This window comes from Globicephala melas, chromosome 18, assembly GCF_963455315.2.
Source record: "Globicephala melas chromosome 18, mGloMel1.2, whole genome shotgun sequence".
NCBI classification, from domain to species: Eukaryota; Metazoa; Chordata; class Mammalia; order Artiodactyla; family Delphinidae; genus Globicephala; species Globicephala melas.
Genome location: NC_083331.1, coordinates 8,442,635 through 8,455,886, shown reverse-complemented (window position 1 = coordinate 8,455,886; position 13,252 = coordinate 8,442,635). Strand labels below are relative to the sequence as shown.

The following is a 13,252-nucleotide window of genomic DNA, read 5'->3' as shown; positions in this document are numbered from 1 at the left end:
AAGGAATCAAGTTTGCAGTGCCTGATTTAAATGAGCAAAGATTTATAGACAGTTAAGGCAAGGCAGACGTGCAAAGAACAATGACAACAAAAACCACCTCCAAAAATAAACCCAACAAAATTCTTTAAAAATTAAAACTTTGATCTTGCATGTAATTCTAAGGCATCTATTAACTATATTCTAGTCGTATGTTACAGAGTAAGAGTAAAAACAATGGCATTCTTAAGTATTTAATTAAATATGAAGAGAATTCTGTTGAGTTAAGCTAGTGATTGGAAGCGGTCTATACTTTTAATATAGAGCATATTATTTACCTTGATTTATAACCTTGGAAAGCCATTTAATCTCTTTCTCAATTTCCCTATCTCTTCCAAACTGATATAACTTGGAGTTGAGGGGAAAATTAATAAGAACACATACAGAACCCAAACAGTTATTTGAACTAATGCTGCCTGACAGGTGAGCTATTTTCTTTTGTGCTAAATTATAGTACTGAGCTGCATTTAATAGATTTTAATCAAATATGAAACATACCTTATGAAAAATGCTTCAAAACTAATATTATTAGTTCTACCATCACTTTCTACTTTTATACTCACTTCCCCTGGTCCTATTCACTTTCCACTCTGACTTCCAAATCTCTCAACGTCACCAGAGTCAGATCCTAGTTATAGTTACAGTTATAGTTTTGACTGGAGACCAGCAAGTTCACAACACACGCACGTGTACACACACACACACACAGAGTCATTTGGAGAAATAAACTAAAAAGAAAAATGCAGAGAACCATTTTCCCCATTATCACAGCTCTTGAATATAAGGATTGATATATTAACTACGTAAAAATTGCTTTAGTTCTAAAACTAAAGGTAGAAAATTTTAATCCACAAGAGCATTTTTAAAATGTGAAATCTTTTAGGTATTTTAAGGTCAGTTATAAGTGGTTCCTAAATAAATGAGTCTGCTTATTAACTGTCATATTCCTACAAAAATAAATACAGCGTATGATCATTCTCATTTGACAAGGAAGAGGTAATTCTTTTCTTTACAGGAAGAATTCTTCACTTTAGGGTATGTCTTGTTGCAGGAGTTACTGCACAGACACCTTGTTTGAGGAATTTAAAATATGATCCAGTTTATGTATGATATTTTAGGAACAGATTATTTCATAAATTATTTAGGTGTTTTTTAGAAGCAAACTTGCAAAAAACAAAGTCTAAAACACCAGAATTGCTTTTGAAAAAAGTACTGAAAACTGAAGTGCGAGGACCGTGCAAACAAATCTGGCGGCTTATCCACACGACACAGACTGAGAACTTACGGGAAAAGAGGGCAAATTTAAGCCACAGCTGAAACGTGAAATTCTGAACGTGCCCTGTGATGAGAAACGACCACCATTTACGGTCACATGTTGGCTACTGCCTTGGCAGTGAGGTTGCAGCCATGGCATTGCCTGGCCCTCTGACCTTCCCTCTGAACAGATGAGTGTTGTGAAGTAAGCTGATAGGCGATACGTGTTTAAGAAATCAAAATATTTTAGGATGCTATCTTAAAAAATCTACTCTAAACATAGAGGGCTTTATAGCCTAATGTTTTTGTGACTGAGATATTATTGGAATTGAGACTATATTGCTAAAGTCATAAAACATTTATTTGTGCTCCCTAAAAAAAATACCTAGATTTATCCAGAGGAATGCAGTGTGATATTTTATGAGAGGGCCATGCAATGAAATAAATGTGACTGGGATAGTTCAAACCAAGTTCACTGGGAGAAGGGCAGTGAAGAGAGCGAACTTTTATTACTCTCATTTTTGTCAAATGAATCTATGGTCTAAGCCATAGATTCTAAATACATTTTTAAAAATCAAAGAACAGAAATTTATTTCTAGAATGCTGAAATACCTGAAAATAAAACAACACTCCAGAGAAAGAGACTCTTATAAAAAATGTTATTTTGGTAATATCCAATAGGATAAATAAATTACTTAGTATTGCTAACATCAAGAAATAAACCAATGGAAAATCAGACAGTTTAGATTACGTTCATCTGATATGACTTTTATGGAAGTTAACATATATATATAATAAAAATTTAACTACTAAGATTATGGAAAACGAAAGCTTTAGACATGAAATGTCATCTACTATCTTTATAAAAGAAAGAAAAATATTAAAGAGAAACTTGCCTCTTTAAAAAGCATGTTCATTTTAGGTTGATTGAAAGTAGATGTCTTCTAAAATACTGTTCTTATTCATTTAGAACCATAACAGGTTGGAATTTACAACTAATTTACATTTATTCCCGTCACCCTGTAGCTCAAGATAGCTATTTAAAATGCAATATTTAATTAAAAGGGACAATCAACAGCCTATATCAGTCCTTTCAAAAATAAACTTGATGACATAAATCACAGCAAGGTCCTTTTTGACCCACCTCCTAGAGAAATGGAAATAAAAACAAAAATAAACAAATGGGACCTAATGAAACTTCAAAGCTTTTGCACAGCAAAGGAAACCATAAACAAGACGAAAAGACAACCCTCAGAATGGGAGAAAATATTTGCAAACGAAGCAACTGACAAAGGATTAATCTCCAGAATTTACAAGCAGCTCATGCAGCTCAGTATAAAAAAACAACCCAGTCCAAAAATGGGCAGAAGACCTAAATAGACATTTCTCCAAAGAAGACATACAGATTGCCAACAAACACATGAAAGGATGCTCAACATCACTAATCCTTAGAGAAATGCAAATCAAAACCACAATGAGGTATCACCTCACACCAGTCAGAATGGCCATCATCAAAAAATCTACAAACAATAAATGCTGGAGAGGGTGTGGAGAAAAGGGAACCCTCTTGCACTGTTGGTGGGAATGTAAATTGATACAGCCACTGTGGAGAACAGTATGAAGGTTCCTTAAAAATCTGAAAACAGAACTACCATACGACCCAGCAATCCCACTACTGGGCATATATCCAGAGAAAACCATAATTCAAAAAGAGTCATGTACCACAATGTTCATTGCAGCTCTACTTACAATAGCAGGACATGGAAGCAACCTAAGTGTCCATCGACAGATGAATGGATAAAGAAGATGTTGCACATATATACAATGGAATATTACTCGGCCATAAAAAGAAACGAAACTGAGTTATTTGTAGTGAGGTGGATGGACGTAGAGTCTATCATACAGAGTGAAGTAAGTCAAAAAGAGAAAAACAAATACCGTATGCTAACACATATATATGGAATCTAAAAAAAAAAAAAAAAAAGGTTCTGAAGAACCTAGGGGCAAGACAGGAATAAAGACACAGATGTAGAGAATGGACTTGAGGACACGGGGAGTGGGAAGGGTAAGCTGGGACGAAGTGAGAGAGTGGCATGGACATATATACACTACCAAACGTAAAATAGATAGCTAGTGGGAAGCAGCCGCATAGCACAGGGAGATCAGCTCGGTGCTTTGTGACCACCTAGAGGGGTGGGATAGGGAGGGTGAGAGGGAGACACAAGAGAGAGGAGATATGGGGATATATGTTTATGTACAGCTGATTCACTTTGTTATAAAGCAGAAACTAACACACCATTGTACAGCAATTATACTCCAATGAAGATGTTAAAAAAATAAAATAAAATAAACTTGAGCTGCCTTCTCTGGATTTCTAACACATGATAAGCTCTTCCTTGGAGTAGCTTTTGCAATATGGGGAGGCTTCATTAACCCTTTCATCTTAGTTATGAAACAACTTCTTTCAATAAATCATAGAACTGAAATACTCCACTGAGTGACTAATTTACATAGCTAGGGCACTGGTTTTAAAAGTACAATCCATGGAATCCCAGGAGACACATTTTCCTTTCTTTTTTTCTTTTCTCAAGGTTTGGGCAAGAGAAATTTAACATTTTTAGGTTGCTTCCCGAGTTTAGTTTGGTCTCAAAATGGCTGAAGTGCTTACAGTTCATACCTTTCACAAACATTTCTAGAAATTCCTTTAAGGTATCTTTACCATTTTCAAATCCTGCTCTAATACTTCATTATAAATTTCCAGGCAATTAAAAAAAATTTCCAGTCTATAACTACAAACCATTCTCCCAGTAGAATGAAAAAACAACGTAGCTGTAAACTTAGAGGGAATAGGCTATCTGCTGGGGAAAGAGAGGCCATTTTGTATTTCCTTAGAATTTACTCTGTTCAAATATCTGCAAAAACAGTCAGCTCTCAATTATTCATACGATGAAGAGTAACCTTAATTGCACTTGCCGGTGCCCAGTACCTTCCACTTAAAGAATTCGTACCTGCTTCCACACACAGTTGCTATGGCTTTGAAGCAGCCGGATGCGAGTTGGTAGGAACCAGTGTAGCATCGGTCAATTGCCCAATTGAAAAGATTTATTTGGTCAGGATTTAGTTCCAATAGCAAGACAACAACTTCACAGCCAAGTTGATGAACCTGAACACATGGAGGAAAGCAACCATTCACGCTTAATGAAAGATTATTCAAGGGAAAGACACAAAATCAAGCTTAGCGAATATCAATTGTGTAAAAGGAAAGCAAACACTAAACATTTATCTTGATTAGTTTTTATTCCAGGAATTCCTCTTTAAGAGGATGCAATGTTGCAACTGAAAACTGAAATGTATAAACTAAATTTGACTCAGTGTAAGTCTGTCATATAGGCTCCACTCATTCTCGATTTTTAACTCTGAAAAGGTGATAAAGACTTCATTGGCAATGTTTCTTTTTTGTATTTAAAATATTTTTGAAAAATACATGTATTTGGTTTAAAAAATTTAAATATATGAAAGGAGAGCCTTCATGAATGCCAAGTCTTTTAAGGAAAAAGATCAGAGGGAATATGTTTATGAGGCTTAATTACTAAATATACGGTGCACAGCTTAGCTGGCAATCTTTTAAAAAGAAATACAATATCAATAAGCTCTTTTTGATCGGAGACTTTCATATGAAAAGATTATCATAGATAGAATTAATAGGATCATTAACTGATGATTCTTGAAGCTACTGTTAAATACTGGATGGTCCCATTTGTCCAGGACAAGCCTGGTGTCTGGAGGCTATATTCCCCTCAGAAAGTAACATTTTCCTGCCTCTTCCTGAAGTTGTCCATTCTCCTGCCAGTAGCAACAAGGTGGAGAAGGAAAGATTATGCCTTGTTTGTTCTTATATTATAGGGTATGGGCCCAGATGGGAGCTATATTCTTTTGCTTTCTTTTGCTTTTTTTTTAAACTAAAAATCTTTATTGTGTACCAAAATTACCATTTTTTAAAATTAATTTTTATTGGAGTATAGTTGGGGAGCTATATTCTAACTGGATGGTCAAATATCATCAACCTAGTTCCCCATGGGCTTAAGTACTTAGAAGCAGATAAAAGCTGGTGATACTATTGCAAAGGACTTAAAAATAACATCTCATTAAAAACTTAGTTCAACTTGAAAGAAAGTCAGCAAGTTTTTATTGTGCTTTAGAAACTTTATAAAATGTAGATAGTATAATTCACAAGTAAATGGTGAGTTATGTTAACTAAACACACTAGTGTGAATACCAGAAGAAACCAGATCACCAGCACCACTGAAGCCTGCTCTGTGTATTCTCTTCATCACTAGCCTCTCTTCCTCAAAAGTAACCACTATCTGGATTTCTACCACCACTGGTTAGTTTGAGCTGTTGTGAACTCTGTGTAAATAGAATTATAGAGTATATAATTTTGTGTCTTTCTTTCACTCAACTTATGTTTAAAAGTCATCAACATTTATTCGTTTTCATTGTTGTATAGTATTCTAATTTATGATTGCTCCACAATTTATTCATTCTACTACTGATGAACATCTGGGTTGTTTCCAGCTTTTGACTTCATAATACTGCTTTGAATATTTCTATACATGTCTTACATTGCACATACTGGATAACCTCTTTTGTAAATTGCTTAAGTCTCTTGCTCATTTTTCTATGAGTGTCTTTACCTTATTTATTTGTAGAGGTCCTTTATATATTCTAGATTAGAAGTCTGTTGGCTTTATGTTGCAAATATCTTTTTTTACTCTACAGCTAGCCTGTTTACACTCATAATTGTGTCTTTTGGCGAACAGAAGTTATTAATTAGTCTCCCCTTACGGTTAGTAATTTTTGCATCCTATTTAATAAATCTTTCCCTAACCCCAGGGATTAAAATAGCCTTCTGTTTTATTTTCTAGAAACTTCAGTTTTTCAGCTTTCACATTTAGATCTACAAACTATTTTTTTTTCAATTTTTATTTTATACTGGAGTATAGTTGATTAACAATGTTGTGTTAGTTTCAGGTGTACAGCAGGGTGATTCAGTTATACATATTCATGTATGTATTCTTTTTCAAATTCTTTTCCCATGTAGGTTATTACAGAGCATTGAGCAGAGTTCCCTGTGCTGTACCGTAGGTCCTTGTTGGTTATCTATTTTAAATATAGCAGTATGTACCTGTCAATCCCAACTCCCAATCTATCCCTCCCACCCCCCATAACCATAAATTCGTTCTCTAAGTCTGTGAGTCTGTTTCTGTATAAACTATTTCTTCTTTTTCACTCATGATATCTTATTTTTTCTCTTCTAAAACATTGGCTAGGATCTTTAGTATAATGTTGATAGAAGTAATGAAAATGGGCTTCCTTGGTCATTCTAGTCTCAGAGAACACTTTCAATATTCACAATTTAGTGTGATGTTTACTACTAGTTTTTTTTTGTTTTTAAAGACACCCTTTATCAAACTAAGGAAGTTCTTTTTTATTCTTAGTTTCATTAGTTTCTCTTATGAATGAATGTAGAATTTTATTAATGCTTTTTCTGCATCTATTGAAATGATCAGATGATATTTCCTTCTTGCGACTTTAATATAATTAATATACAAATGAATTGAACGACATTTGAATATTAAACCAATCTTGTAGTTCTTGAATAATCCCAACTTGATCATGACGAATCATCTTTTTAATATATCACTGAATTCAATTTTCTAATATTTTGTTTAAAGTTTCTGTATCTATGTTCATGAATGAATTTGCCTTTTAACTGTCTTTCTTGTTAAATTCTTGTCAGGTTTTAGTATGCGGGTCTCATAAAACATGTTGAGATATGTTTCCCCTTCATCTGTTTTCTCTTTGAGGATTTGCATTAAATCAATGCAATCTGTTCCTTAAATGTTGAATTAATCCATAAAGCCATCTGGTCCTAAAGTTTTCTTTGTGGGAAGACCTTCAATTATAGATTAATTTTCTTTTTTACTTATATGACTTCTGATTTTCTTTTCTTCTTGTGCTGTGTTTTTCTAGGAATTTGTCTATTTTATCTAAATTTTGAAGTTTATTGGCACAAAGATGTTCATATGTTCTCTTATTTTTAATATCTGTAGCATCTGTAGTGATGTCCCCTTACATTTCTGAGGTTGGTGACATACACCTTATCTCTCTTAATCAGACTTGCCATGGATATACTAATTTTATGAGTCTTTTAACAAATTCAACTTTTGGTTTAAATGATCATTTCCAGTAATTTTTTCTCTTTAATTAGTTTCTGCTCTTATCTCTATTATTTCTTCAATGTACTTTGAGTTTGATATGCTATTCTTTTTCTAACTTCTTGAAATGGATGCATAGGTCATCAGCTTTTTTTCTTTCCAATATATGCATTTAAGGCCATATTCTAAGCAAGGGTTTATTTAAAACCCACAAGTTTAGTGTGTAGTGGTTTCATTATTCTTCAGTTAAAAATATTTTTCACTTTATATTTTTATTTATTCTTTGACTCATTGGTTATCTGGAAGAGCATTTCTTAATTATCTTTTTTATTACTGATTATTGGTTTAATGCCATTGTGATCAAAGAACAGAGCCTGTATCTTTCAATCATCTGAACTTTGTGGAGACTTGCCTTATAGCCTAGTTTCTAGTCAATTTTGGTAAATGTTACTGTGTTTTTTATCCTGATGCATCATAGTGTAATGTGAACAACACATAAGCCTTCAGTTCTGTGGCTGATGTGTGAAGAGACTGTGCTGTGAACAATGCTTAGACAGGTCAGTAACCCAACTGAGGCAGGATAACCAAGACATTTAAAAACAATGTATTTTTGGCTAGTACTTACTCGTAAATCTTGACAAGCCAGAATGTTGTCAAGCCACTTATACAGGTAGCCATCTGGGGAAAGGCCCACATTGTCAAACACTGGGCCACAGCACAACACTGCTGACATTGCCTGATGACAAAACAGAACACAACCTGGGATGACTGAATGGTACACAACTGACTTTAAAACACATACTACTAGATTTATAAATGATGAGGGTCTTTTTTTTAAAAAAAATGTATTTATTTATTTATTTATTTTTATCTTTGGCTGCGTTGGGTCGTTGCTGCTGCGCGCAGGGCCTCTTTAGCCGTGGCAAGCGGGGGCCACCCTTCACTGCGGTGCACTGGCCTCACACTGCAGTGGCCTCTCCTGCTAAGGAACATGAGCTCCGGGCACGTGGGCCTCAGCAGTTGTGGCACGTGGGCTCGGTAGTTGTGGCTTGCAGGCTCTAGAGCACAGGCTCAGCAGCTGTGGCACAGGGGCCCAGCTGCTCCGCAGCATGTGGGATCTTCCCGGACCAGGGCTTGAACCCCTGTCCCCTGCATTGGCAGAAGGACTGTCAACCACTGCGCCACCAGGGAAGTCCTGATGAGGGTCTTTTAAAGCAGTTATTTCCACAAGATTTTAAAGTATTCCTTAGTAGATTCAATAAAAAATACCAGATTCCCAATTTTGTCTCTTTTTATAAGAGTTAAAACCCATAAATTGAACTTTGTAGACATGTAATTTTATAATAAATCTTTATATTGAAAGGCTGAGATATTCAAAACAAAATGACCATTTCACAGAACTTAAAATAAATTTACCATCAGCGACTTCAAGTGAATGAATTCTGCTTATGATAAATACAGCTTTTCAAATTTTGTTTTGATGACAAATATTTAACTAATATACTGAACCAGCAAACTTGACAAATACTTGACTGATGCGCTATGAAACCATAAATTACTAGATTACATCTTCCTTTAGACAATGAAACTAAAGCAAACTATGTAGAAATAAATAATTGTGATTCTTAATCAAAGATAAAGAAAATGAAGAATATGAACTTTAGTTCCTTTGAGGTGGGGAGAAAGCAAGAGAAGGGAAGATCTTGATTCACTTTGTAATCCGTAGGTCCAAATGATTATCAGGGCCATGGCTTATATTAGCTCCACAAAGTCAAAAGTCAACGTGACAGTTAGCAACTCCTGGTATATATGACTGAGGCAATATACAGTTAGTTTTCTAAAGGAAATTAAGCTGTAAGGAATAATGGTTCTGAAAATGTTGAACAGTCCTAGTAGTGTAGAAACTTATTTCTGGGAGTCTTTAGGATAGGAGGAGACTAAAAAGGGAATATATATATTTTAAGCTGGAAATTAACTGGCAAGGCAGTTACTTAAAGGGTAAATGAGCAAAAACTATGGTTTTCATATAGTAGAAACCTTAGATAAAAGTGGGATCTTGGAAAAGTTTGGCATTTTGAAATTGTGAACACAATCGGAATATTTACATGTTTATACATAGCTAGCTATTTTGTTTATGTATGGATATTTTAGAATTTATAGAGTAAGCTTATGTATTTATATACGTGTATATATTTGGTTTTTTTTGCGTGTGTGCTTATATTTTATCATGTCATATTATATTATTTATTTTAATCGTATTTAAGGCATGGTTGTTTAAGGAAAGAGACCATCAATCTGACAGAAGTCATTCATGAGGCAAAGGTGACCTACCTTCAATGCACAATACTGGTATCTTGTAATCTGATGATTTCTATCACTGTAACGATCCAGAGGAGTGAACATAATGCTGAAGGGTCCTGCCCACTGGCTGAATAAGATGAAAAGATGGTGCCTCAGGCTTTGCTGGGGGAAGAGAAATCTTCGGTGGTGAACTAGAGAGAAAATAGAGCTAAGAGTCTACTAGACGGAAAAATACAGTGAATACAGTTTACGTTGCTATTAGGCATGATCCTTAAGTTTTGGGGAAAGGAGTAATTTCGTCTTCTAACTCAAGTTTTCTTTACATCATGAAATAGGTATTTAAAAAGTCAAGCTTAATTTTCTTTCCTCTCCTCATGTTTCAGTCAACAGCACCTTGTCTCAGAGCAGAAAGCAGAGATAGAAGATGGACTAACAGACCCTGTTTTCTAAGCATTATCTAGAGAAACTGCAACACCTGATTACACGTAAAACGTTCTCTTGACTGCTGCTGCATCTTTAGGAAGAACTGTGAAATACAACGGATAGACTGTCTATCTCAAACAAACATTCTTTAACTGAAGAAGGCAAATCTTTTTTTTTTTTTTTTTTGTAGTACGCGGGCCTCTCACTGCTGTGGCCTCTCCCGTTGTGGAGCACAGGCTCCGGACGCGCAGGCTCAGCGGCCATGGCTCATGGGCCCAGCCGCTCCGCGGCATGTGGGATCTTCCCAGACCGGGGCACGAACCCGTGTCCCCTGCATCGGCAGGCGGACTCTCAACCACTGCACCACCAGGGAAGCCCAAGAAGGCAAATCTTAATTTAGGGTCATCAAAAATGAGGAGGATTGGTAAGAATGTTTTACAACATCATAATGTTAAATCATAATGAAAAAGTAGAAACAGATGAGCTGCAGCTTTTTGTAATTATGTCAAAACATTTTAATTCCAGCGATTAATTTTTATACCAAACTGACCAGCTATTTTTATTCTCTATGCTTCTATTATATGAAAATGTTTCAGACCCATTTGTTCTATGAAAAAAATCCCAATAATATAATTTCTTAAGCTGTATAGAATTCTATATATAATGTGTTGACTGGATAGAGTCAAGAGCAGGAATATTGCTGAGATTATATGTTCACAGATTAGCACAGTGAGAATGAAAAAATAGAGCCTTTGTGAACTTTCCCTCTGAATTACTTCCTTTCTATGGAAATCATACAGGTTCATTTTCAGGTGGGAACCAAAACAAAGAACAGAAATAATGACGAGCACAAAGCCAAAGTTAATTTCTATTGTTGCCCTTCCAACTCTGTGCTGCATGCCCACGATCTGTTCTAAGGATTTCCAAACAAATAAACGATCCCATCCCAGACCTGCAAACAGGTCAGTAGGTTTAAAGAGGAAAGCACAGTAATGAGGAACACAAATGATATTTCAAGCACAAAAGGTAATTTGCAGTGATGCATCACTGTACCTGGAACGCGCTGAATCAAGTTGGCAACCATGGCACTAAAATGTGCCCGGATATCTTTAAGAATTTCCACTTCTTTATCATTTTCAGCTTCTAGGAGCATGCGGGTCAGGTCCACGTATTCTAAGAACAAAGCTCCAAGGGCTAAAGTATCCCGTTCTAAGGCTCCGTTGGTGCTGGAATAAAAGGAAATTAAACTTGTAGATGATTAGTCTTGATATCAAAGCAGTGCATCATGCTTCATGGAAAATACGATTCACTGTTAGAACTCGCACACTAAATTTGTCCTTGACGTCTATGCAGTGTAAACAGAATATGAAAAAAACAAGGTTTTTTGGACTTTTCTAAGTAAAAGTTAAAGGTAATATATTTAAAAAAAAAAAAAAAGACAGAACGAAGAAAAGAGAGGCAAAGACATCAGTTTGGTGAGGAGAGACCAACTCAGTAGAATTTCCACCCTACCTGTCACTTATTACGCCAGCATCAGCCAGAAGTTCAAAAATTCGAAGTAGCTGTAGCCTTAACAAGTCTCGCCGTTCTCGGCGTTTTTTGTTCTGTGCAGAAAGAGGTAACACCACTTATAAACGTGGGCACGATAAAGGAAGATGTCATCTAGTCATTTTCAATTTTCTAAACACAAAGGACAAAAAGTATTTTTCTTTCTTCCTAATCCTTAGAGAAAATGCTTGCTATCACAGGTTATGAGAGAAACAGATCACAAGTGGGCCAATAAATATCTGTAAGTTGGAAATGTTGAGAGTCAAGAAGTCTCATTTCCTAGAGGCCTCCAGCAGCTGCTGAAAAACTAAAGCATCAGGAAGAAGTGGCAAAGGACAGTGGACGCTAACAGTCCCACCAGTTCTGGTCACAGAGGTAACACTGTTCTTACTTAAATTGCCAAACTTCTGCTACTTCTTGTATCTTATCTACTACATGGGAAGCCTCTTTTTTAGTCTTATTCTATTTTATTTAATTTTTTATCCTGCTACATTCTAAGTTTATCCTTTTCAGAGTTCACTTCAGGGAAGATAATGTTGAGGAAAGTGCTTTATATACCAGATGAAACAAATAATGTTCTTGGCTATTCAACCCCTTATAAAAAAAAGCAAACTAACTACAACCCCAAATTCAATCTTAACTCAAACCTCTTACAAAAGAATATAATATCTTAACATACATATGACTATTTAGGTTGCTCTTCTTTCGTAAGTTGAGGACTTAAAATCTTTTAAAATCGGAAACAGATTATACTAAATACTCAAATATCAAAAATTAATGAAAATAACAAAAGTTAAAATAGTAAGGTTCATTGTTAAAAGCATGTTGGTGAATAGTTGAAAGGTACATTTCTACCTCAACATGTCTTTTCTGTCTGAGAAATACACACATTTTATCCAATTTGATATAAATAAAACACTCAAAAATGAAAAAAACACAACATGTTGGTATGTTTGTATTCTTTAGGGGAAACTATTGGGTATGGTTTAAATTCACACTACTGTCCAAATAAACCAAGGCATTAATTATTATTTTTAATAGATCTTTATTGGAGTATAATTGCTTCACAACACTGTTAGTTTCTGTTGTACAACAAAGTGAATCAGCCACATGCATACACATGTCCCCATATCCCCTCCCTCTTGAGCCTCCTCCCACCCTCCCTATCCCACCCCTCTAGGTCATCGCAAAGCACCGAGCTGATCTCCCTGTGCTATGCGGCCGCTTCCCACTAGCTAGCTATTTTACATTCGGTAGTGTATATATGTCGATGCTACTCTCACTTCGCCCCAGCTTCGCCCTCCCACCCGATGTCCTCAAATCCATTTTCTATGTCTTTATTCCTGCCAAGGCATTAATTATATAAATTCAAAATCTTACCTCTGGTCTTCGTTCCAGAGCCTCTTTCATTAATGGATGAAGTTCTTCCACCAATTCTCTATGAATGAAAAAGGTGAGCATTTAGACTTCAT

At 35.5% G+C, this 13,252-nt stretch overlaps 1 protein-coding gene across 4 annotated transcripts in view; it reads right to left on the bottom strand.

The window, feature by feature from the left end:
- Window positions 1-13,252, bottom strand: part of FRY (FRY microtubule binding protein) — a 429,644-nt gene that overhangs the window by 87,350 nt on the left and 329,042 nt on the right. For all 4 annotated transcript variants that reach the window (XM_060288251.1, XM_060288249.1, XM_030882555.3 and 1 more), the window contains 6 exons: window positions 13,161-13,218; window positions 11,745-11,836; window positions 11,286-11,458; window positions 9,840-10,000; window positions 8,134-8,244; window positions 4,299-4,453 (listed from right to left, as the gene is read on the bottom strand). In XM_060288251.1, coding sequence (XP_060144234.1) covers window positions 4,299-4,453; window positions 8,134-8,244; window positions 9,840-10,000; window positions 11,286-11,458; window positions 11,745-11,836; window positions 13,161-13,218 — 750 coding nt within the window. The remainder of the gene's footprint in view (window positions 1-4,298; window positions 4,454-8,133; window positions 8,245-9,839; window positions 10,001-11,285; window positions 11,459-11,744; window positions 11,837-13,160; window positions 13,219-13,252) is intronic.